A 24,167-nucleotide genomic window follows, 5' to 3' on the forward strand; every position below is an offset into this window, starting at 1 on the left:
GGGCAAAAAGGACTGAAACCAGCTCCTTACGCTCTGCCACTTAATTAATTTTAAGCACTTTACAGTAAAACACAATTTGGCCCAACGTCTACAAATGAGAAGACAGGGTGGTAAAAATGCCCAGCTCACCCATCTGTGTTGCACACCCCAAACGTGCTGCAGCCAGACATGGGAGCTTTTCCACCTGAATATTAAACAAGAAATGGAAGGTAATTCAAGCCTCCTAAAATGAAAGGTCTAAATCCATTTACATTTACAAACTCTGTAATTAAATAATAAACAAAAATATTATGGCTTGCACTCTAAATGTGAATTCAAAGCATATATTTAAAATTACATTACAGCTTATTTGTTTAGGCTGCTGCGGTCTCTGCTTGAAGGAAGGAAAAAATTGCACGGAGAGGAAGGAATGAAATCCCTGAGTGCCAGAGCCATGGCAGGTCCCTTCTGCTTTAGTCTGGGCAGTCTCATACAGGCTTTTCCTCCCAAAGCTGTAGAGGCACCTGTGACAGCATGAGCATCTTCCTTCCCCATGGACAGGTGAGCTGGTACCCAACCCCATCCCATACTTGACCTCCTGCTGGAACCCTGCGTGACCTCTCCCCAAGGTGACTGCTTGGAGAGGCTCATTTTGCCCCACGCACAGGCTCTCATGTGCTAAAACACAGCAAAGACTCAGGTGCTCGTCCCTCCTCCGTGCCCTGCACCAGCAGTGGCTCTTCTCTGTGGGCACCTCAGCCTCTCCTGACAGCCTCTACCCTCCCTGCCTTTGAGCACAGTGACAGTGGCACAGACACCACTCTTCTGCTCTTTTATTTGCAGTCTCAGCAAAGAAATGAAGGGAGAGGGAAGGGGAATAAATGCAGTAAGTAAAGCACAGCTGCTATGCCTTACATTTCCCATGGTGACAAAAACAAATCGCAGCCTGCAGCATGGCCACGTCTGGGGAGAGAGAGAGGTTGGGGAAGATTGCTCTGTTGTGGGACATTTTTTTATGGACTATTTATTTCCTCTTGGGCTGTCCTCTGTCTGCTCAGCCCAAACCACAGCCCCATGTTGGCACCACCAAGGGTCCCACCAGTCACATAGTGAGGGCTTGCAGCTGGGCCAGCATGCAAATGGCTTCAGGAACCTTCTCAGTTCAAAGTTTGTCTCGCCCATTGTCTCAACATCAGTTACTGCTTTATGAATATTTAAAGACCTCATGTACATGTGCACAGCCTGATGCAGCAAAGTTTCCCCCCAGCATGGCAGGGAGGAGACACCAGTTCATCCCAGTGGCATGCTGGGACTGGCAGCATGGCTGAATCTGACTACGAATCTGGTGGTGACTGTCACCTACCCTGTCCCCTCCTCTCCATCCCCAAGGGAAAGGCAATGTGCCCCAAACCCTTTTCTCCCTGTGTCAGGGTCACCTAAACTCCTCTGTCACTCCTTCCCCTTTTTCTTTTCTCTTTTATCGCACTGCACTGCTGAAGCGGCACCGGCAGCCTCCGCTGTTCAGAGCTTCCCCTTCATTTCTCTGTGTTTTAAGCTCTGAAAGGCAGAGAGCTGAGTGCCTTTAAAACCACGTACATCAATTATCGCTGCAGGGTTTTCATCCCGCACAAGGGTGCAAGAGGCAATGCAAATAGCACAAATAAAGTGTTTGATATTTAATGATCCCACACTGGATGGGGAAGACGTGCTCTTGAACAGGACTTGTTTTCTCAAGCCGGTGCAATGCAGAAGGACCCCTGTCTTTCATGATTAATTGAGCCCTAATGATTTTCCTTTATCATCCAAAATGAAAACAAAGGATTTAAGGGATGTTTCATTGTGGCACTGTGGGTCTTTCTATTCATTTATTATTCCCCAAGTTAAAAGCCATGCTTTGACTTGCCTCTGAACCTGCTCCTCCCCGGTGTTGCTGCTGCTTTTGTAGTTCTGTCCCTTTGCCTCTGACAGTCCAAAACCAGCTGCTGTGGCTTATGCAGCCTCTGCCAGGAATGAAGGCTCAGGGACTGTCCCCATTAGCCACACCATCCTCCAAAAACTTTGGATTTGGGCATTTCAAACTGAGTGTGAATTCCCGGGGTTGCATGGCAGGCTCCATGCTGAGAGGGAGCCACTGGTGTGCGGCTGGCCCCGAGGCAGGGGAGACAAGCTCACCCCCAACTTTCATGGGGACAATGGAAATGCCAGAAAGGACCAGGGCAGAGCAGATCTTGAAGCAATAATGCTTCATTTCCTGTGGCCAGGAGGCAACAATTTAGGATGAGCTGCTTGCTCGCCCTGGCTCCCTGGAAGCAAAGCCCTCTGCCTGCCTCCCCAGCACACTCACACCCCAGCTGCAGGGTGCATATTTAACAGGGAGAAGAAAGGGAAGACTTGTTTTTTGCCAGGAAAACACCCAGGGTGTGCATCACACACACCTTCCCCCATGCTGAGCCCTGTGTTCAAGCAGAGGCACCAATGTAAGGAAAAGATGGCAGGAGGTAATCTTGCAGCCAGATTATTCTGCAAATGACAGTGGCTCAAGTCATTGCACAGCTCTGTCTGGTTTTTTGCTGTAATTAAGGCTGGACTCTGAGGTGCCATTGCAGCCCCACAACATGTTTCCAAATTGCTGCTTTTCTGCAAAGCTGCTTCCAGAGCTGTCCTTGAGACATCAGCACTGGGGTTAATTGGAATCAACACGAAAATTGGCCTCCAGAAGGGGAAACACAGATGCTGGGTGTGTGTGAGCTCCTGGGAATGCAGCCCCGCTGCTGCTGGGGTCTCGATGTCTCCACCCGCGCGGTGGCAGCAGGTGCTGGCACCCATGAGAGTGGTGGCTCCGTGTCCGGCCCAGCCCCAGCAGCCAGATGCAGCCCGGACATTGGTGTGGACACCACATGGGCATCAGTGCCACCAAGGGCATGTGGTTCCCCCGTGTCCATGGGAAAGGCTAAGGAGGGATTTGGTCCATCCAGCTGCCATCTCTCCAACTCTAGCGTTGACACCGAGCTCAGAGCAGAGTGCTGGTGGGATCTCAAGGCGGTTAAAAGCAGAGCCAGAGCCCAGCCACAATGTGCTGAAACACGAAGGCCGGGCGCTGCGAGGAGCACGCCTGCCCCCCACCTCCCTCACCTCCAAGCGATGCACCGGCTGCAGCACAGAGCTGCAGACTCCCGTCATTTTTCTCAGCATTCCTCATCTCCTTCAATGCCATTAATCACACTATTTCAATTAACAGACCTGAACCACTGAACAGACCTGTCCTGCACTAATATGTTATTAATTGGGTCAGGTTGGATGGCAGCAATATTGAGTGCCGTGCAGCTCTGAGCTTTCAGCTTCTGGTCCAGGATCATTTCATTTATCTAATCACCTCCCCAATGCCTTCATTTTTTCCCTCTCCACCCACCTTCGAGGTAATCTGATACATTTTCTGCATTGTCTGGTATCAACTACATACTGAAGAGAGTTATATCTAATTTACAGTACTGTCCCAAGAAAAAATCAATGTTTACATTACTATCCTACAATCCCTATTTTAAAGTAATTCATGGCAGGGCCAGTGTTATTAATATTATTAAGCTGTTATTAGTGGGCAGATATTATTCTGCTCCATTGATCCTAAGTTGATGCAATTACCACTTACAAAGCTAGCATCGTATGTCTGAAAATTTAAATTCTGTTTGCAACCTGAAGCTGTATGTTAAAATTGTGCCAAGCCAGATGCTGGTGGTGGAAATCGGGGAAAGCTGAATCAAAAAACCCAAGGAACTGCCCAAATTTTATAACTTAAATCTTTTTAAAGCAGAGGTACTGATATCAGCCTGGACCCCAGCCATTCCTGAATGCACCATGCCAAAGCGAGAGACATACTCAGATACTCTCTTCAAGCCTCCTGGGTCCTATAGTTCATAGAAATCTCATCATTGTGAATTACTGGTTAAGTGAAACATCCTCTGAGGTGAATGGGAAATTTTACACATGAAACTAAGTTTAGCTCTATCTGCACAGAAAATACACCAAAAGCCAGGACAGACCCATGTCCAGCTGAGTGTGCATTTCATTCAGCTGCAGGGGATGAATTTCACCCAGAGACTTCAGATCTCCTCCTCTTCTCTATGTAAAAAAAAAATTAATAGCAGAGCAGTATGGGAAAATTGAGTGAGACAAAATGGTGCAAATCACCAGGGTCTCAAACACTTCCAGGAAACCCAACAACACGGAGTGACCATCTGATCATTAGAGGCGTGACAGGTCCCACAGGGCAGGAGGGTACAGAAACCCCCATCGGCCATCTCCACCCCATTGAGAGGCCATGTGGGTGCCCAGTGCAGGCTCACGAGGCATAAAAACTTCTCTTTAGTCAGCAGAAATTAAAAACTGCAGTTTAAAATAAAAATAAGGGGGCTCACCCTTAAGCAGCTTGGAAAAACATTAGCTCAACCACACCCTTTTGATCATGGCCAGAAATACGCTTTGTGTGCAAGTTAATAAAAGCCTGTCACCCAAGAAATGGGATAAAAGTGAGAAAAGAAAGACAGTCCCCACCCTAGAATCTTGCCCTTTAAATAAAAGGTGATGGACAGATGGAGGCAGTGGAGAAGAGTAAACCAAGGAGAAGATAGGAGCCATCCCAACAGGCAGCAGCGCCAGCAGCCTCACCTTTGTTAAGCTGATGATAGACAAAGGGTTTGAAGGAAAACCATGATGTCTACTGAGAGCCTCATCAATGCAGACAGGAAGAAATCGAGCCCCTGCGAGGCCTGGCTAACTGAGACCAGTAGCCTTTGAAGTACATAGTACGGGAAAGGGACCTCCTTTCTGCTAATGCTCTGGCCCAGACTTATTTCAGAGTGACGGATGCATTTGTTTAGGACATACAGTTTGACCTGAGATAAATAAATGCTCTGTCAAATGTATTTTAAAACACCATGAAGCAATGTATGAATCCTCCTTCAGTAAAAATTAGGCCAAATAAGATTTTTAAAGTATTTGTATGAGAATACTTGCAGTATCTCATAGCAGCATCAGATAGCTAATGTAAATCATCTGGATTTGGAGAGTGAGACCAAGTTTCACCAGATGAGATTCTGGCCCCAGAGTCCCCCAGAATAACATGAAAAGGTATCATAAAATCGCTGGTTCCTGGCACCTGGTTAATGCTCTGAAGAGGGCGATTGATTTATGGGACCTACTGCACTCATCTAAAACGGTTGTTCAACATTATAAACCAGCAGCCTTGTCTCCCATGCAAAACAAATAAACGAAGATATAAATTACACACTTCTCTCCACAACTGAGATGTTCTGGCAGCTGGGAAGCTCCGCAGGGTGACTGCACAGTGATGCAGGAGGGTCTGTGCCAGGGGCTTGGTGAGCCACCCCGCAGCTGGGATGCGGGAGCAGAAGCCACACCGCTCAGCTCCCGGCAGCCTCAGACACTGGGGGGGGGGGGGGGGTGGGCAGCGGTAGGAGCATCCCTGAGATGCGCACGTACCTCCTCACTAGGGTGCTTGGGAGATGGAGGAGCTGGCACAGCAACTTCCCGGATTCAGCAGTTCCTACCCTGGTCATTAAAAAAGTTGTTTTCAAGGTGGTGCTGCAATAGTACTTCAGATTCATGAGGGGGTTTTGCTATTGAAATGGGGGAGGTTAGCATTTCCTCTCCCCTGAACTTTTTAAACCATTTAAAGTATGGCTAGGTGGGGGTCTTCAACCCTTTTGGAGAGTGGAGGACTGGGGTGAAAGTTTCCCCTCCCTGTGGGAACTGGGCTGTTAGCAGCGGGAGCAGTGTGACCTGTTTGCTGTAGAGGTTTGGGGAGCCCAGAGCACGGACCAAGACTGCAAACAGCTCTCTTCAGGCAGACCAGAGGCACGTTATCCCAGTGTCTGTCCCCAGTGCTTGACACCCTTCACCGGGGGTATAAGTGAAGCCTCTCCATCCAGATGGCTGAGAGTCCCTTGTTGGAAACTGAGATAGAGTTTGGCTCCTCAGCGTATCGGGATCTGTTTTATTTTATCTGCCCACACAAGCCTGCATGCAGGGATAGATCAGATTAACATGGCTGATGAAAAACATCCTCCTCTTTATCCCCTTTGACAGCAGCAACCCTTTATCAACAGTGTGAAGACAAAGTTTTCTCAGCCATAAGTTTTCTACCTTGGGGGTTTGTTGTTTTTTGTGGTTGTTGTGTTTGGTGGTTTGTTGTTTTGGGTTTTTGTTGTTGTTTTGTTGTTGTTGTTGTTGTTGTTTTGTGTTTTGTTTTTTTTTTTTTTCAGTAGAAGTTTTCTATTTTTCCTTCAAGAAAAATCAAAACATTTTGATGGAAGATTTTTCAGCCATCCTTATGCATTAAATGTGGTGGCAGACAGGGCTGGCACATCAACATCTTCTCCTTCTCACTGGATTAAATTTAATATCTGGTGCATGACCACTAACCCTCCCCCAGAGTTCCACTGGGTTCAGCTCAATGAGACTTACCTGGCTTGGAGAGAAGAAAATAGGTCCTTTTCTGAGGGTTTCCAAATGCTTTTCCAGAGTGACCCTCTCATCATTTTATCCCCTCTTACAAAGCTAACTTCATAATGCCCTCCAATGAGGCTTTGGGGAGGACAGTGTTATAAATTGCAGCTCAGTGAATCTGCCACTCACTGCTGCTAATATACTGCATTTATCCTCGCTGCCACAGAGGCTGTGGCAGTAAGAGCCAGAGAGAAGGAGAAAAGTAATTACTTCCCGCTCAGCTTGTCACCAAATCCCTTCATCAGCCCTCTCAACACGTCTTTCTCAGCTGCGCTAGCGACTTGCCACACTCCACTGTGCTGGGTCTGGATTCAGCAGTGCTGGTGTTCATGGGGCACAAAGATGGGGAAGGGGTTGGGTACCACAGGCAGTGGAGCCCCCTCGGCGCCCAGCACACCTCAGGCTGTCCTGCTGCGTGCACCAAGTCCCATCAGTCCCAAACTGCTGCTGCTTGAATGCCATTAGGATCCCCTGATCAAGATGTGGGTTTATTTCAGCTGTGAAGTCTTGTCCCAAAAGCATCCTCAGTGTGGAGTGAGGGAGAAGAGAAGGTGTCTTCTCCAGATGTTTTTTTTTAATAGCCTTCAAAGGTTACAGATATGAGACAGTCCAGTGTCAAAGTCTCTCTCTCCCAGAGAGGACTCAGAATCCACATCCTCATTCAGCAATGTGGATCAGCCAGACATTGAGTTAAAAGCAAAGATATTGAGTCATGAAATGAACCCAAAATGATGCCAATTTCCTGGTTGGTGCTGGAATTCTCAGGAGCAGCAGCATCTTCCTGAGACCTGAAATCAGGTGGGATATCAGAAGCCCTTACCAGGGGCATGTATTAAATTGAAGATGAATAGTTTGACCATCTCCTGATGGACCATTTTACTGGTTTTCTTCAAGTCCTGCAAGGTTGAATAAAAGACCAGCAGCAAGGGCCATTTTACTCTGAGGAAGTGGTGGATGTGGTGACCACTGGTGATACCACTGCTATCCTGCTTAACTGGCCTGGTGCTGGGGTGTCACGCACTGAAACCAATGTGCCATGTGATAAATTTGATGCACCTCACACTGAAATTGATGCATCACTTTTGGAATCAAATTTATCACCTCTTCTGTCACACTCCATATACTGAATCAGAGTCACCACCTACTGAATTAAAAACTTCACATGCAGTTCACATCACACCATAAATCAGGCCAAAATGGAATTAAATGCATTGTATGCGAAGAACTCATTCATCACCCTATAAATTAAACATGGGACAAGCCTCTTAGGCTGGATGTGCCCAGATATAGCCTGCAGAGTCCACTGGGGAAAACATGACACCACTGAAGTCAGTGAGGGCTTGGCCATTAATTTCAGTTAATTTTTTCAGTGCCAGGATCTACTGTGTACGAGGTCCAGCTCTGTCCTGGATCAACCCAAAGCTTGGGTACCCAGCAACTTCTGCTGTTAGTGACTCTCCTGTTGAACCATCCATGCTTCCCACTTGGAGGTTTCGGCAGCAGCCTGGAGGAGAGAAGCAAATCGGACCCCAGCCCTTCTCCTCCATGGGGGAACGGCAGCAAGAGGCCAGGAGGGCTTTGCACCCCTTGCTGGCAGCTAGCACACAGTGTCGCACACACACAGCACCTCTTGTCTTCAAAGGATGGTGTGTCACGAAGGGCCAGACTCAGAGTCCCAACATCCTCACTGCTGGAGATGACCATCCTTCTCCTACGTCCTCAGAAGGGCTGCACAGGACTGGGTTTGGCTGCAGGAGCTGCTGAGTGCCTGACACCCCTTTTTGCTGTCTTTTGACTTTGAGGTGACAGGAGGTAAAAAAACCCTCAGGCTCAGGGATTCATGTTGTGCCAGAGCATCCGAGACAGTTCAGCCCTCAGCAGCAGGTGTTGTTAGTCCTGTGTGACAGACAGGTAACAGGAGCACAGAGCAATGGGGACCAGCTGCTTGAGGCCAAAGCTAGAGATTGGAGCAAAGATAAGACTTCAGAAATTCTTATCTAAACCCAGGATAATATTTTCTCCTTTTTGTTATCTACATTAATTTTGGCTTTTCTGACAACACATCCCTATGTGCTCTTGCAGCACAGGAGCCCTTGTCCTGTCCCCATTCCCCAGGGAAAGCTGGGACAAACTTCCAGCTCATCTGAAGCACAACGCAGTCAGATACATCCTTGGATCCAATCCACAGTCTTTCCTTTTATTTTCCTATTCATCTGGACTGCTCAAAATGTGCTCAGGAGCAATTAGAGCCTGTCAGCTAGAAGCTGATGCAACTTCTATTTAATTAGCCCAGCAGCCAATAAAGATCTCATTTATCAATATCTCATGGAAGGTGTGGTTTCGGGGGGGGGAAGATTTGGGACATGGCTGTGGAGCATTTATCAGTGATCTGATCACACACATGGACTCGTGCACATCTGAGGAGACCAATCAGCTGGGAGACATCTGTCCAGAAAGCAGTTAGGGAGAAAATAGCGCAAGACTGTCCCCGATGCTCTGATAGCACATCCCGTTGGTAACTCAGCCTCCAGACCATGGCTAACCTGGGCAGCAAGTGACACTGGTGGGAGGAGCAATTTTAGAGGGCTTTTTCTCTTCTTACCCATTTTGCTGCTCTTTCCAGCAACATGAAAGGGCAGACATGTGTAAGGAGGGCCAAAGGTCAGCAGGATGCATTGAGGGAGGCCTGAAGAAGTATGGGGTTTGCCCCATACCCGCTGCCTTTACCCTGGGAGGGGCATAAGAGCCTCTCTCACTAAGCTGCCCTATTGAGAATAAACACATTAAAGATAGCAAAGCAGGAGAGGGAAAATAGTATCCAGACTGGTGGATCCCAGCAAAGTTCTGAGGTGTTCAAATGCCAGAGAAAGTCTTTGGAGCGATGCCCTCTTGGCCTGAAAGTTTCTCTATAAATTGACTGTCAAGGTATCAAATACTTGCCTGACCTTCTCCTGCCAGACCATCTAAGCAGGACACATTTGGATTGGGCTTTTCCCAGACTGGGCAGGGTGGCCAGCAGGATGAGGGGAACATAAATCTGCACCTGAAAGGTCATTGTGCTGGCTTCACATCACGAAAAGGGAGTTTCAGCAGCTCAGACCTTCAGGAGTTGGTCCCCACAGGAACTGCTTGCCAACAGTGTTTGCAGCCTCACCACCACAATTCATTGAACTAAAAAAAGAAATCAGTTATCACAGGACAGTTCATAGATTACAAACATGAGTGATGGTATCTTCATAATTAATGATTATGAGAAAGCAGCTTAATAGTTTGGTTCCTTGTGGCTGGTTTGATTTGTAATACATGGCAGCTGGTGTAAGCGAAGCAGGTAATTGGAGTCAGTTTACCCTTGGTGTGTCCACCTGGTAGCTGCACTTCATGAACTTGCATGTAAGGCCATTTTTTCGCAAAGTCTTAACCCCCAACAGAAGAAGAGGGCTGAAAATGTAACCACATGTATAGGCACATTCCCAAGCTGGAAGATGCCTGGGGACCGAATGATGAGCAGTCTCTTGCTGCTGCCCTGCACATCTGCAAGTTGCTGTGGTCAGCAAATCCTCCCTGGCATTCGCAGAGAAAATACCCATGCTCAGCTCAGGGCCCTGAGCCACCCAGCTCCTTGGTAGTTATTAATGGGAACATCATAGCTGGCATATTACTGTGATTGATGCTGCATCAATCAACTAGAAAAGTGTTAAGCAAGTCTTAAAAAGAAGTGAGATGAAGGCTTAAATACTAGGCTAAAATGTCCATATAATGGGGATTATTCCAGAATTGAAAACACATGTGCAAGCATGCTGAAATACACAGCTGTGCCTCCCCTCACTGCTCCATGCTGGCCACTGCTAGTTCCAAGGAAGTGAGTAATGAGTGCTTACACTGCAAATGGAGACGGGCAATTAGCAGAGGGCACATACAAACTGTATTCCCCACGAGTCTGTGGTTTTACTGCTTATCAAATAAAAAGTAATGAAGAAACACTCTCTATTAATACATTATTTCAAGCCAAGCTGTGGTGCTTGCTTGCTTTTATTCAGTTCCATCAAGCCTTGTTTGATTTGGCTTATTTTTGCTTAAGACCAATGTGATATGCTACACTCCAAGTTGCCAGCTTTAGTAATTTTTGCTGGCGTGATGTTTGGTATTTCAGAACTCCTGGGGGCTCCTCTTCTAAGGAGAGTCTCAGATTTTCTTGCATTAAACCAAAAAAATTGTGACCAGGTCAGTTGGGGAGAAACTTAGGTGTGGCATCCAGCTTCCCAAACCCAAAAGGCAAACAAATAAAAAAAAAAACCCACAAAAAACAACAAACAAAAAAACCCCCCTCAAATGCATTATCCTTTAATCATCTGTGATTTTCAAACATTATTCCCTTGGGGAACTCAAGTCACAGATTTTCTGCTAACAAAAGGTGATTTTACTTGAGAACAAATTCACTTCTCATCTCCAAAGCCTGGCTCACACACTACTGAATTCCTGTATTGTGTATGCAAAGCCCACGGTCAGAAACCGCAGGGCAGAAATGGCCCCGTGCCCAGCACGTGCTCCAAAGGGGGTGCTTCATGCTTCCTTTGAGTCGCTATTCTGGTGCTGTGTTTTCCCCCAGAAGATGCCCTTGGTCCCGCTGGGGGATGCACCAGGATTTCCCATGGGGTGTAGCACGTCCTTGCTTCATCTGCAGCCATCTACATGACAAACAATCTTCCCAGGCAGATGTTGGCACTTCAGCCCTTTCTGTACCCTTTACTCTGTGCTCAGACCTAGAGCAGGTGGAGAGGAAGCTGCTGCAGAGCGTGGATGTGTTTTACCAGACCCAGGACCTGGACTGAATATTTCCCAGTGCCACCTCCAGTGCTTTACTGAGGACCAAATCCAGCATGTCCTTCTGAATATCTCTTTTCTATGGAAGCTCAAGGTGGTCTCCTTGCTCCCATGCTTGTGCTCAGAGAAGACCTGTCTCTTAAAGCACTTAAAATCTGAACAGACCCAGCAAGCTCAGGGTTAGGAGAGAAAAACAGCTCCTTTTGCCAGCCCTTCATGTTAAGCTTCTATATTTAAAATGACTACATAAACTAAGAAATTAATAACAGGTCTAAGCACTTTACCAGGAAAATCCGATTTCTACTTAGAAGAATTGGAGGGAATAAAGCTAAAAAAATTTGCTTCAAGGATGAGATTTAATTCAAAGTGCCACTTCTAGTTCTCCTACTGCACTTTATAGGTTTAGGAAATAAACCTGCTAGCAAACAATCGTCTTAAACAAGATCATCATTAATCCTGAATTCAGCTGTCAAAAAGACAGAGATTGCAAACTAGGAGGGAACAAGGAAAACCTGGTAATTTGTTTGTTAAATATTTGCAAACTGTCATATCAATAAGAGATAATAAGAAAATTTTGGCCCTCCAGAGCTGATGAATAACAGAAAGCTTTGCTGTATTGTACCTAAACTATTATCAATAGCACATTTATTATTATAATAGATGAAAAACAAGCTTCCTGGCTGAAAAACAAGATCAATTTGAGCTCAAGCTATTTGGACATATTCTAAATGTTGTAATTAAAATGCAGCATGAATGTTTCTTAAAAAAAAAAAAAAAAAAGCAGAGAAGAATAGCCCTGCTACAATTACATATGCCATACAGTTCTGACTCAGTAACCTGAGAGAAAAAAATGGGCAAAATTGTATTTGTGTCCAGTCAGACATACCTCATCTTCAGGGCATGATGCAGAGCCTAAGCTAACAGAAATTTTCCTACAAGGTCAGGCTCCAGCCCTAGGCTTGAAAATTTGATGCAGGGAGTCAGCCTAGATTGCACAGAGCTTCCTGTGCAGGTCAGGATTTGATTAGCATCCAGCAAAGAAACCCAGATGAGCTCCACCTTGGTGCAAAGACAACTATAGTTTATGGGGGAAAAAAACCCCAAGTAACTGTAGAAAGAGATAAAGAAACCACCTGTGTGAAAGGTTTCACTCCTGGAGCAAGTGTCTTGGGGACAGAAATGGTTGGAGTGACATTCCCCTGCCCTCAGCAGTGTTATCACACACATCAAAACCTGCAGAGATGAACGTGTCTCTCACCTCCCCCAGCAATTAGAGGCTCCAAGACACTTCTGAGGAGCTGCCTGCCATCCTGCAGAATCGGGCTCTTCTTTTATTCTGATAAAGTGACTAGTGAGTTACAGCAATCTCCCAGTAGCTCTCTAAATAATTGCATTCTCTTATGTCTTTTAATCATAAGCACCATGAGGCTCATAATACCACATGTGCAATCCAAATTGGCCCATCAGCTCAGTTCATCAAAGGGACCTAATTTAATCCCAGTCTTTGATGGAGACAGGAGAGGTCAAAGTCTGCCCTAATGATTCGTCAAGTTTACTTAGCTTGCAGATCTGTGGCGTGAAGGGCACTTGGACTCCAAGAACAGCACTGAAAATGGTTAGCCATGATGAAGAAGACAAAATTGGCAAAAACTTGACACTCTGAATCAACAGAAACCACAGAAGAACCCTGGAACAACAGTGGAGACTGAAAAGGCAAAATAAACCCCATGATGGGTGTCACCAAAAGTAACATCATGAGACTGGTCCAATAAATTGTTACAGGCAATGGCTCCCTTGGAGTAAATATCACTACTGCGAGAGACCCACCAAACAGAAGACCAGAGCAGATGAATCCAAGCCAGGAAATGCAGAGCCAGAGGAAAGCAGAAGCAAAGTGCCCAGGATGGCAGAGCTGCTCTGACCTGGCAGCATCTGCTCCCAGCCAGAGCAGGATGCAGTAGTCATGAGAACACAACTTTACATGGAAAAGTGCCTGCTCTTCCTCTAAAAAGCTGAAAAAGGGCTCAAAACTTCCAGAGTTGAGCAGGTTCAGTCTAGGTGCATCTTTTAAAACCACTGGAATGACTTCTCTGCTCCTTTTCAGCCCAGCAGGTCAGTGGGCCCCAGGAGGTGTAGTACAGTGACACCAGCTAAGAAATGCTAAGACAGAAGCAAAAACCCAAAGGAAAGAGCCCAAATCCCTGGCTTCAAGGGATGTTGAACAATGAACAGCATTAGGACTAAAGGCACTGAAGATAAGGTTTCTATGGAAAAGCTAAAAGCCCAACCTTGTCAGGAAAAGTGAGGGCTGACAGGAGAAGACTAGAGCAGTGTTTCACTCCATAGCCGTAAGTGATGCGAACACAGTAAAAAAAATGAAAAAAAAAACCCTCTCCTAGACAAAAAAACAGCTGGTTCTGAAGCTCTCAACAGCTTTTAATAGTTTTCAGCTCAAACAGAAGAGGGAACTCGGAGCCCGCGTTACAGAAGCTTGAGGAGCGCTGCGGGTTGTGAGAAATGAAGCACAAGCCCTTTGGTTTTAACCAGCATGTACGAAATGATGGTGCAAAGAAGGGCCAAAGAAGTCCTCTAGTAGGGATGTAAAGGGCTATACTGGCACTGTTAGCCTAGAGGGATTCGTCATGGCACTATCAAAGTTTTGGTAGAAGATGGATGGACCATCTGCCTGCCGTTTATTTATTTTATACAGAGAATGCAGGTGCTCAGGACAACCTATGGGGGGGGAAAAAGTAAAGAAAAATAGTGACATTAGCTCCAAAAGTGAAGCCATAGCCAGCAGAGAGCAAAGAGTGAAATGCAAACATTACCCAGGCTGGCTAATCCCCACAAAGAGACTGGCTGCTAAAAAACATTTCAAATCCTTGGTCTCATGAGGGATGTGCTCTTTGGAGGAGCAGGAGACCTGATTTTGAGGAGACCTTCCAGGAAGGTGCTTGTGGGTGGGCAGAGTGGGAGAGCCCCAACCTCCCCTTACTCCAAGGAAGCAATGAGATGGGGGACAGCACAGCTCCCTTGGCCAGCCCTGAAATAACAGGGCAGCTAATGACACTGCCTATCAATGAGAAAAGAGGAAGAAAATGCAAATTAAATACACTTTGTGGAAAGAGGAAACTTTCTTTTCCTAGCTCTGCAGATTTTGGGCTGTATAAAGTACCAAGAAGCAAAGCTGGTGCTGACAGAACATGAATGGCACACGAGTCAGTTAGCCAGTGCTGGGACCTGGGAGCTGCAGCCCCCAGAGAGGCATACGAGCATCCGCCAGCCCCTGCTGAGCTCAGGGCACAGGAGGAGCTGAACTGCACAGCCTCACATGTAGGGAGCTGCCAGGATTGTCAGCCACTCGCCTTTTTGGAAAGCAGCAGCTCCTGGCACCTGCTGAATTCCTGCTGGCCTGTTTCACCTCTAACTTGGGCAGGAAAATTCCACATTGGCACAGCACCTTTGAGAGGTTTCTCTTTGGTGAGGACAGCATGAAAGCCTACTTGGAGAGCCTTTTGATGCACAGGTTAATCAGAGAAAGAGTCTGAACAAAGGCTCCAAGCAGCTCTAAGCAGATTTGGGTAGAGCTCAAAGCAACCAAATTGACTTCCACTTGAAGAAACTTCCCTTGTAGTTGGGCACGTAACACAGCGAGGTCTGAGAGAGGCCTGTTACCCGAGACCTGGTCACTGGGACTGGGCAAGCAGATGAAGAAAGAGCAGAAAGTGCCCCACCAAGGGCACCAAGCACAGGTCTCTGTGTCGGGAGGAGCAGCTCTGCCCAGGCATGCAGCCTGCTGCTCCTCACCCAGCAGATTCAGAAGCTGACACAGATCTCCCAGCAAAACATTGACAGCAGCTCTTAAAACATCTCGGTCAAGCCTGGGGAGGCCACAGAGCCAGCCCCACTGACCAGCAGGCCCTGTGCCAGCACTGCTGGCAGAGGAGCAGTCCCATTTCACTGGCTGCCATGTCCACACTGATGGGGCAGATGCAGCTCACTGACCACACACTAGTACTGCGATGAACACAACCTGAGTGTCTTTCTCCCACTCCTCTATAAGAGAAAGACAAAGACTCACAAACTGACTGACAGGGGAGGGCTCCAGAGCCTTCAGCACAAGTGGGAGGCTGGAAGGAGCAGCCTGACCATAATAATGTATAAGCAAACTAAAGCAGGCTGGGGCCACAGGCTGCACAAATGGAGCCCCCATGGCTGGTAACAGTAGTGCTTCAGTCCCAAAGTCCCTGCAGCTTGATGTGGCACAACACAAGGGCTGACTGTAGGCAGGGAACGGGCCACAGGATAGATTGGAGGGACACATGGAGATGCTGGATTACCCCTGTGCTTCTGAACTGATTTGCCTACAGAAGATGCATCGGGCCATACAAGGCTGTGACAAGAAGGCAGAGCCAAAGTAAGCCAGGGCTGATGCCCTCTTACCACCCAGATAGTTGTCTCTCAGTGATTTCTGCCCAGACATGTTAGTCCTGTGGGTGAGAAGCTTTTCTGGTTGCAGGAAAGTGGGCAGCATTGCCCAGGACAACCCCCAAGAAGACACACTGTTGCTGGCAGTAGAGAGGCTGCATGAGAAGAGGAATAAGCAAGGCGCTGAGGGCTGGCAAAGTCATTGAGGAGAAGTCTGAGTGACTTTTGGGGAGGGAAGATCAGCATGTGGGACTGAGGGGGCTGACTGCTAGCGAAAAGAGTCATTTGGAGCTAACTTGGGAGTCTGCAACAAGAAGAAAACCAAGCTGCAGCTTGGGAAGAGTACATGTCTTCCACAAGTCAGTTCAACTTCATTTCCTTACACACATGGGTAGATTGAACAGGACAGGCCAAGCAGACTGAACAACATATGCAATGACAAAAAATAATCTAAAAAGTGATGTTTTCTTGATTTTTGTGTCTTCAGCTTGGCTGCCAGTTGCCACGCTGCTGGATTCCAACTGCAGCTCCTCATCACTCCAACTGAATTGCTACATTCTGGTTTAGGTTTTTACTTACTGTAAGCATATTACAATTTTAATTAAGCACTAAAACAGTGTTTTAGCAGGGTTTTTGAGAGTTTTGCTATTTAACTTGTTGATTACAGTTCTTTCCAATTCTTAGTTTTGTCCTAAATTTAGACCAATTCTGACTGAGCCCTGCAGGATAACTGCTAAAACTATTCATTAAAAATTAAGAGATCAGAGTTGATCCGCTGACAGTGGGAGCCTGCAGTGTGGCTGTGCTGCATCCTGGCAATCTTCTGATCTACAGGTACTAGAGGTAGGTAAGTGTTGATCTGCTGGTAAAACACAGCATGGAAAGACCTTGAGAAAACATAGCAGGTTGTTGTTTCAAAGCTCACTAAGAAACAACTTGTTTCATTCCTTGTTGACCACCTGAGACGGTGAGGAAGGAGGAATTTTAAGCAAAGCAATTATTTTCCTTCATGCAATTTCTGTAATACAGCATGAGCCCTTCTCAAGGCAAAATGTTTAATACTGTCCCCCACTTTAGTCTTTCTGTGAAGACTTTGCAAGAGATGAATGAGGGTCCCTGCTTTACAAAGCACATGGGTAGCTCCAACAAGAAAGCAATGCCACAGTTCGTGCTTAGCCAGCTTCACTGGGGAAATTGTTTTTTTCTAAATTGTTGGGGAGAGCCAAAGGCCCCGCAACATCTACTTGTACGTGACAGATTTATTGCACATGTTAACATGAAAGACTAGCTTAAATCCAGCTATCAATATGCAAAACTCTGGCCAGATATGTCAACATCTGGGACTAGAAACATCTCTTAAATGCTGTTTTAAAATTATATCACAATAACAAATGTAGTGATAATGAAATGCAAAGTCTGGTACCATCCAAAATTCAGCAGCTGCGGTATTTGCCATGGAGCTGAACTCCCAGGTTTAAGCTGCTGATGCTAGAAAGCGTTTCTTGTAGCTAGGCAAAGAAATTCAACACAGAGAGGAGGAAATGATTTCTCTGTGTATGACCCTGCGTAAAACTGCCTGTTAGACACCTCTAAACTGTGGCTCTCCCCGCTGTGCTACTCTCATCTCTAATACACCTTCAGCTGTTTTTTCTGTTCCGAGGGGAAACCAAGGTGGTGGCTGCCATGGATGGCGGGGGCATTGCCTCCTCCTCTAGTCACTGCAGATCCACCAACACAGGTCTGTATGCTGGTTTTTGCAATACTCTGCAATGATGAACCAGTTTTCAAGCCAGGGGTGACTAACTTCCCCAATGGCCCTTCAGTACCAGTTAGGGGAATACTTTTCTGAAAGGTCTGAAGTCATCCACTATTTAATCATCTGAGCTTTCCACTTCTCCCATCTCACTTTCTCTCCAATTAATTCGATGTGAGGAATTTCATCGGTTCATTGAGGCGTTGGGAAGACCCTGACCAAACAGCCTTTTCTTTCCTTCCTGCCCATCAGTCTCCAAGCCTCCTTGCACAGCACCTCAGGCCAAAGCCAAGGCCAGTGAAAACTTTTCCCTTCACTCACATTTCACTTACACAATGAAACTCACATCCAGACCACTGCTCAGGAAAGCCATGTCTTCCACTGGGGCAAGCCCTGCCCCAGGCTACCTTGCCCAGCCCTATTTGAGTCTCCAGAGAGGAGCCAGTTCCTGTGCCTGGCCAGGATCCTGCCTCCCAGCCAACACTGACAGCACACACCAGCTGCATCCCAGCCAGTCCCATGCAGCCCTCCCAGGGCTCGTCCTCTGGAATCCTCCAAAACTCATCTTCTGGAATTATGGGGCTGTGGGGAAAAGGAGAGGGAAGAAAAGAGAGATGCAAATCCCTTGAACTGCACAGAGCAGCTTGCTACCTAAAAGCATTCAACTGCCTCACAAAGAAGAGGTAAATTTAACAAACCCACAGCCAAGAAGTTGTTTTGCTGAGTTTGAAAACTCATTTTTATGGTTATCGCATGAAAAGCTGGAAATAACACTGGCCACACTTACAACCCACAAAGGAGGAAAATGTGTTGAGTAACAGCCAGTGCAACTGAAGGAAAATTTGATGCACAAAAAATCTTTATCAGAAAGCATCCTTCAGAAAAACAGATAAATACACACACTTTCACAGTGAAGCCAAACCTCTGCAATCTCCATGAAGGCTTGTGTGGCAACATTCCTACAGATCCCCACTAGTTCATTACTATCCCTTAGCTGGAAGCGATTATTTCTTTAGGTCAGCCTCCAAAACAGCTGGTGTGAGCTTTCCCTGATCTGCTCCAGGGCAAACTCCTCCAACAGCTGAGACTCCCTTCAGTGACGGGCGAAGCTGGACAGGCAGCAAACTGCTAGTTCTCTATAGAGGTTCACATAGCTTTATATATACTATCCCTATTTTGGCTTCTTCTTCTGATCCTAAGCCAAAGGAATTCTGGAGGAATAAGGAATACTGTTCTAAAATTGGGTGCCAAGAGCTGTGGATGGCCCTATCTCTGAGCTGACCATATGGAAGAAAAAGCCAGAGACCTCAATACTCCACAGAATCAGGTCCTAGATCTTTGATCCAGTCTTGAGTCCATTTGAAAATGATGAAAAAGGACCAAAGATGGAGTTGTGGCTCTAAAACTGGAGAAGTGCTATGCTGAATGTGCTGTTTTGCCACCTTCTCCAGCTACAGCAGGGACAGCTCCTCATTACAGCCCCCAAACCGCTCCTGGCCAGTTGTCAGCATGCCCAGTGGAAATCCATCCAAACTGCTGGTGCCTTTCAAATGAATGGGTCCAATTAGCAAAGCTTTACAACTGCAGCTGAAACAGTGGGGAAGGATCATACCAGCAACCAAGCAGGCAGATCGGAGAAAGACAAAACTTCCAATAGGTGATGATGAGCAGGTGGGAAGAAATAGCTGTGTCAGCTGAAAAAGAAATGTGAACAGAGCCTTACACTCCCTTGGGCAAGCAATTCCTCAGAGGGGCTGAAGGAGCAGCCCCCAGCCTCATGTTAGCACTTTATTCATAGCATTGCCTTCCTGTTCATAACCTTCCCAACTGTGAATTGCAATTTTTCTCCCCCTAGCATTATGGTGATGGTTTGGAACATGGTGATGTTTGGAAAGGGGCAATTTGGCATCAAGAGTCTAAAAAGCAGATACAGATGACATCCTAAATGTATCTCTTATGAGTTTAGAATGATTCCTTTAAATTAAGCTCAGAGTGTGTGACAGCTTCTGGTAGAGCCGCCAGTAAGGAAATAAAACATAAGACTCAGGAGGTTCTTGAGCATATGTAGTCTTAAAGATTGTGTCCTCTGGACACCTTCCTTCCCTTCATGCCACTCTGAGCTGCGATGTACCAAGTGCTTCCCAAGTAAAGTGCTCCAATAATTTTCAATTGTCTCTTCACCACATATGCCCTTGAACCCCAACTTACTTCTAAATTCAAGGCTTATAAAAAATTAAATGCTCCAATAATTCTAAATTGTGTTTGTTCAGTGCTACTGGAGCCTGTCCATTCCTTCAGTTTGGGGATTTTTGTTTTGTTTGCAGGGGGGAGGAAGAAATGCTTTCTATTAGTGCTTCAAATTGGAAGCCGGTCAAACAGCATCATAGCAGAATGATTCAGCAGCCTCTGAGCTGATTCACAGTGTATCATAAAACAGGATTAGGAAAACAACAATGCTTGGAGGAGAAAGAACCCACACAAAGAATCATGGCAGGAGAACAATACCAGAAAGGAGCAGAGGGAATAATCCTCACTTGGCTTCTGAGGAGCAGGTCGGATGACCTAATAGATGGCTTTCAATGCCCTTCATTCCCTGCTGAGTTGCAGGGTTCAGCTGCCTGGATCCAGCCACCACAGCTTAATAAATGGCTCTGCATCGACTGAACCACATTAAGTGTTTCTGTGTGCACACCCGCAGCCTGTTGTCATTTATCTGAGACCACGGTCCCCCTCTGGCACAAGACCCAGATGCTATTTCACAGCAGGCAGGAGTCTGTGCAGAACTAGTGGTGGAAGTTCATGACCATTTACGACAGGAAGCAAAGGAAACAATTTGAAGCTGTGAGTCTTCCAGTTATAAACCAAAAAGTGGGGGTTTCTGTCCTACTCAAGATGACACACACACACAAGGCATCACATTAAAGCAGCAGAAGTGTCAAGCTACACATATTCCCTAGCACTGTCCTGAACAGGGATGAAATTAAACATGCATTTCATGATCTTCTGAATCAAAGCATCAGCGACCACCTATGGTCAATGCCAAGATGGAAGAGGAAAGTATCATTTAAAATCTGTTCTCTGTGACCTGAAGATCCTATTGACAACCTTGTAAATTGTGCTGTACCTGTTACAGCTGCAGCCTTGGAGCAACAGAGGAAGGCAGGGACTCTCTCAGGAGTTTTACTAGATCAGCAATGGTTGAATTACTTCCATGCAGAACATGAAATCACAGCTTCACACAAGTGAGGAAAATCAGACAATTACATCTCAATTCTGATAAAATACCTATATCCAAAGTTTGGTAAAGAGACAGAAAAACAGGGAGGACAAAGAAAAATGTCCTATACCATGGTCTTTTCTTGTAGACTGAAAAAAATGATAAAGTGCATCCTTGTTTAACATACTGTAGGATGCCTGGAATTTTATAGAAACTGCTGCAACATGTCTCCCAGTGGGGAATAACTGAAGCATGAGATAAGAAATCAGCCATATTCTAACTTGCAGTGGCAGGTGCTATAAAAGGAAATGCCCAATGAAGTCTTAATATATAGGAAGATGGCAAATAACTGCCTGGATTTCTGAAATAAGAAAGCATAAACCAATACTCTAATCACGTCTAATCAAAGAACACCATCAGTTGCTAAAAACTTCTAGGAAAAAATGGGTATCAGAGAGATGGTAGCATACATATCTTCTTCAGTAGTGTTTTGGGAATATTTTAGCCTGCAGAATTTAATTCCCTGTTATTACTTCTGAGTCTGGAGGTGAAAGTCATAAATCAGGACCATTCATAACATGCAATAATGGGGTGAAATACTCATAAGGAGAATTACATTATTAAATCCTTTGGGATTGTGTGTAACACTTCCAGTCATTGATGATAGCATTAAGAATTCTTCTGTCAGTAATATCTATTCTTTCCTAATTCTTACATGGTTTTTCATTATTTTCTCCAAACATCTCCAAATTTTAGTCCTATGGCACTCCTTCCACCCTTCCTCCCTGCTCCCTTAAATATATGGTTAAAACAAAATCATAGGAAAGCATTTCATGCTTTAAAAAGATGGGCAGGTTTTAAATTACACCATATTTACTTATAAGGGCTATTAATACCAGAGGAGCTTTCCCAGGGAGTTTTGCTCTGATTTCAGGACCCCCATTGTTTTTATAGAGGGCTATTTGGTCCCATTTAGAAGGTGGCTGCATTTAGAGTAATAAAGACTGCAATGCTAAAACATAAAGTAATATTGTCCCCACCCTTCTTTTACCCTCCCATCTACTGAGTTAAAAAAAAAAAAAAAGGTCCCAACCCATGTGTTAGAGCTTTGTTTTCTTAGTAACAAGACTAATCATGTTTCCTCTGCTTGAGGTCTCTCTCTTCTCTTCCTTTTCTTCTAGGTCCTCTGGATCCACACTGACATAGAAATATCCCATGATGGAGAAAATAATGCACACAGCAAAGAGCAGAACAGTGAACAAGACAAATTCAGCCCACTAGGAAAGAAAAAAGAACAGCAGGTCAGGGGACCCCAGACTCTCAGTCCAGAGGATTTCTCTGCACTTCCAAGTGCTTTTTAAAGAGCTGGATGAAAATTACTTTTCAGCTTCTAAAATTGCTCACAAGACAGAAACTTTCTCATCCTGTTTTCTGATAAACCCATGTACACATAATGTAATTACGAATATGTGATATGCCTTGAAATAAACCAGTTAGATGGGGCTAGTTTCACTAAATCTTTTTCTACAAATCTGTCCTGACTGGAACATACCTGCTTGGGCTTTTTGCACACAAGATGCCTTTGGGAGAGGCAGTTTCATGTTAGCCAGAAATGAGCCCCATTTTACACCTTCATGCCATCATCCCAGCAGTCTGATAGCCTGAATTAAACAAGCTCTGCACCACAACCTGCCCATGCAAGCCCGATATCTCAGGGGTGCCACAGGCAGCTGGCTCTGAAGGAGTCCAAAACTACATGCTTGTTGAGGCTGCTGGCCCACTGGGCTAGCTGGATGAAGGCAAGCAGCTCTCAGTAAGAAACTGCAATGCATGGCTGGTGTCGTGTCCAGGCTCCAGGCCCAGATACAGCCTGCTTGCCGAGAGCTGAGCTCCAGCAATGCTATCGCAGTGCAGGTCACTTATTTACTGCCACTGGGAGGCTTAGGGAGAGCCATTGATCCAGAGAGAAACGCTGCTGAAGGCAACACAGAGGCCTGGCTGGGGGGCAGCTCCATGCAGGCTGCATCACTCCATTGCAGGAGCCTGGAGCTGTGCAGAGAAGCTGTACCTCCAGGACAGAGACATCCAGAAGCAACATCCAGGACCAGGCCTGTTTTAAAGCATTACCTGTTTTAAGAGCCGAACCATACCTGTGCCATTGGTGCAGCCTGTGCAACAACGAGCACAAGGGTATTCCCAACAGCCACTGTGAGCAGCCAGCCTGCCTGCAGCACCGACTTCATGCTGGCCGGAGACTGAAAAGAGGAGAAGGGCCTGGTCAGTGGGTATCACACTGTGCCCTTCTGCCCTGGGTCACCCTGTGATGTCCTGCCTGATGCAAGCCTCTCTGGGCTCAGCCTAGGAGGAGACAGTGCAATTTCCTGTGTGCAGAGTCTCCTCTGTGGTTAATTTCAGCAGCTGCATACAAGGAGCTTTCAAAATATGTCCTCCAGGAGGACACACGAAGAAAGAGGAGATGGTGTTGTTGCAGAGCTGCATCCTGATCATACCCAACCTTCATCATCTGAAATTGTATGATCAGGAAGTTCAGGGAGCTGCATGATGAGCCCTGCAGCTTGGAGTCTGGTGCCATGTGGCTGTACACCTTTGGAAAAGAGACTGGATCTTGACATTAAACTTCCTGCTGATGACACATTCCATGACAGATTGTCCCACTGTATTAATCACTAATAAACATCTTCACTTTATTGCCAGGATAAATTTGAGTAGCTTCAGCTTTTTGATATTTTAACATATCAACCCTCTCTTCTCATAAACCTTCTCCTGAGACAACAATCAAATCATTCCTTGCATGCTCATTACCCCTTGCTGACTTTTATAGACTTGTGTAGGCTTAGGCCCATTCAGTCTCTCAGCTTGAAGCAGGTTCCAAGCCCCCATGCCACCCTGTAGTCCTTCAGGTACCTTTGCCTTTTTATCACTGGAAAATACATACCACAAGATATTTCACTGGGAGAAAAACCTGATATTACAGTATTCAGAGCTTTCAAATTAAAGTAAACCTCTATTCAGTTCCATTCTATGTTCTCAGCTTTACCAGAAAAGGAGCTTCCTGAGTATAATTGAGAACTTGTATCTTCAGAGCATGAAATAATTTAGCTTGAGGGCACACAGCAAACTGTGCTATAATCCCACTTTTAGCTGAATCACAGATAACATTGTCAGTAAGTGTCATGCCAAAGGACGTATTACATGTCAATGGCAGATGCAGGAATAAATCCTGAAGTCTAATTGTAAACCTAATCCAAAATCTAATCTTCAAGTGGAGTACCTGAGAATAGGAGAAGGCCAGACCTGTAATGGAGAACATCACCTCCCCAGCAGATATTAGTAAGTACTGTGGTAACTGCCAAGCCATATGGACGTTGTTGGATTTGATGTCTTCTGACTTCCATGTCTTAACAGCACCTCCAGAAACCTGGAGGG

The 24,167-nt window shown here is 45.9% G+C and overlaps 1 protein-coding gene across 8 annotated transcripts in view; it reads right to left on the reverse strand.

Annotated features, from left to right (window-relative positions):
* The window catches only part of SLC15A2 (solute carrier family 15 member 2), a 136,629-nt gene that overhangs the window by 74,355 nt on the left and 38,107 nt on the right, over positions 1-24,167 (reverse strand). For 3 of the 8 annotated variants that reach the window (XM_074911524.1, XM_074911519.1, XM_074911522.1), the window contains 3 exons: positions 24,013-24,159; positions 22,871-22,975; positions 10,156-21,997 (listed from right to left, as the gene is read on the reverse strand). In XM_074911524.1, coding sequence (XP_074767625.1) covers positions 21,821-21,997; positions 22,871-22,975; positions 24,013-24,159 — 429 coding nt within the window. In that variant the 3' untranslated portion in view covers positions 10,156-21,820. Of the gene's footprint in view, positions 1-10,155; positions 21,998-22,870; positions 22,976-24,012; positions 24,160-24,167 lie in introns of those variants that run through there. The other 5 variants (XM_074911520.1, XM_074911521.1, XM_074911526.1 and 2 more) reach the window with 3 other exon arrangements.

Source organism: Athene noctua, chromosome 7, assembly GCF_965140245.1.
Source record: "Athene noctua chromosome 7, bAthNoc1.hap1.1, whole genome shotgun sequence".
Taxonomy (NCBI): Eukaryota; Metazoa; Chordata; class Aves; order Strigiformes; family Strigidae; genus Athene; species Athene noctua.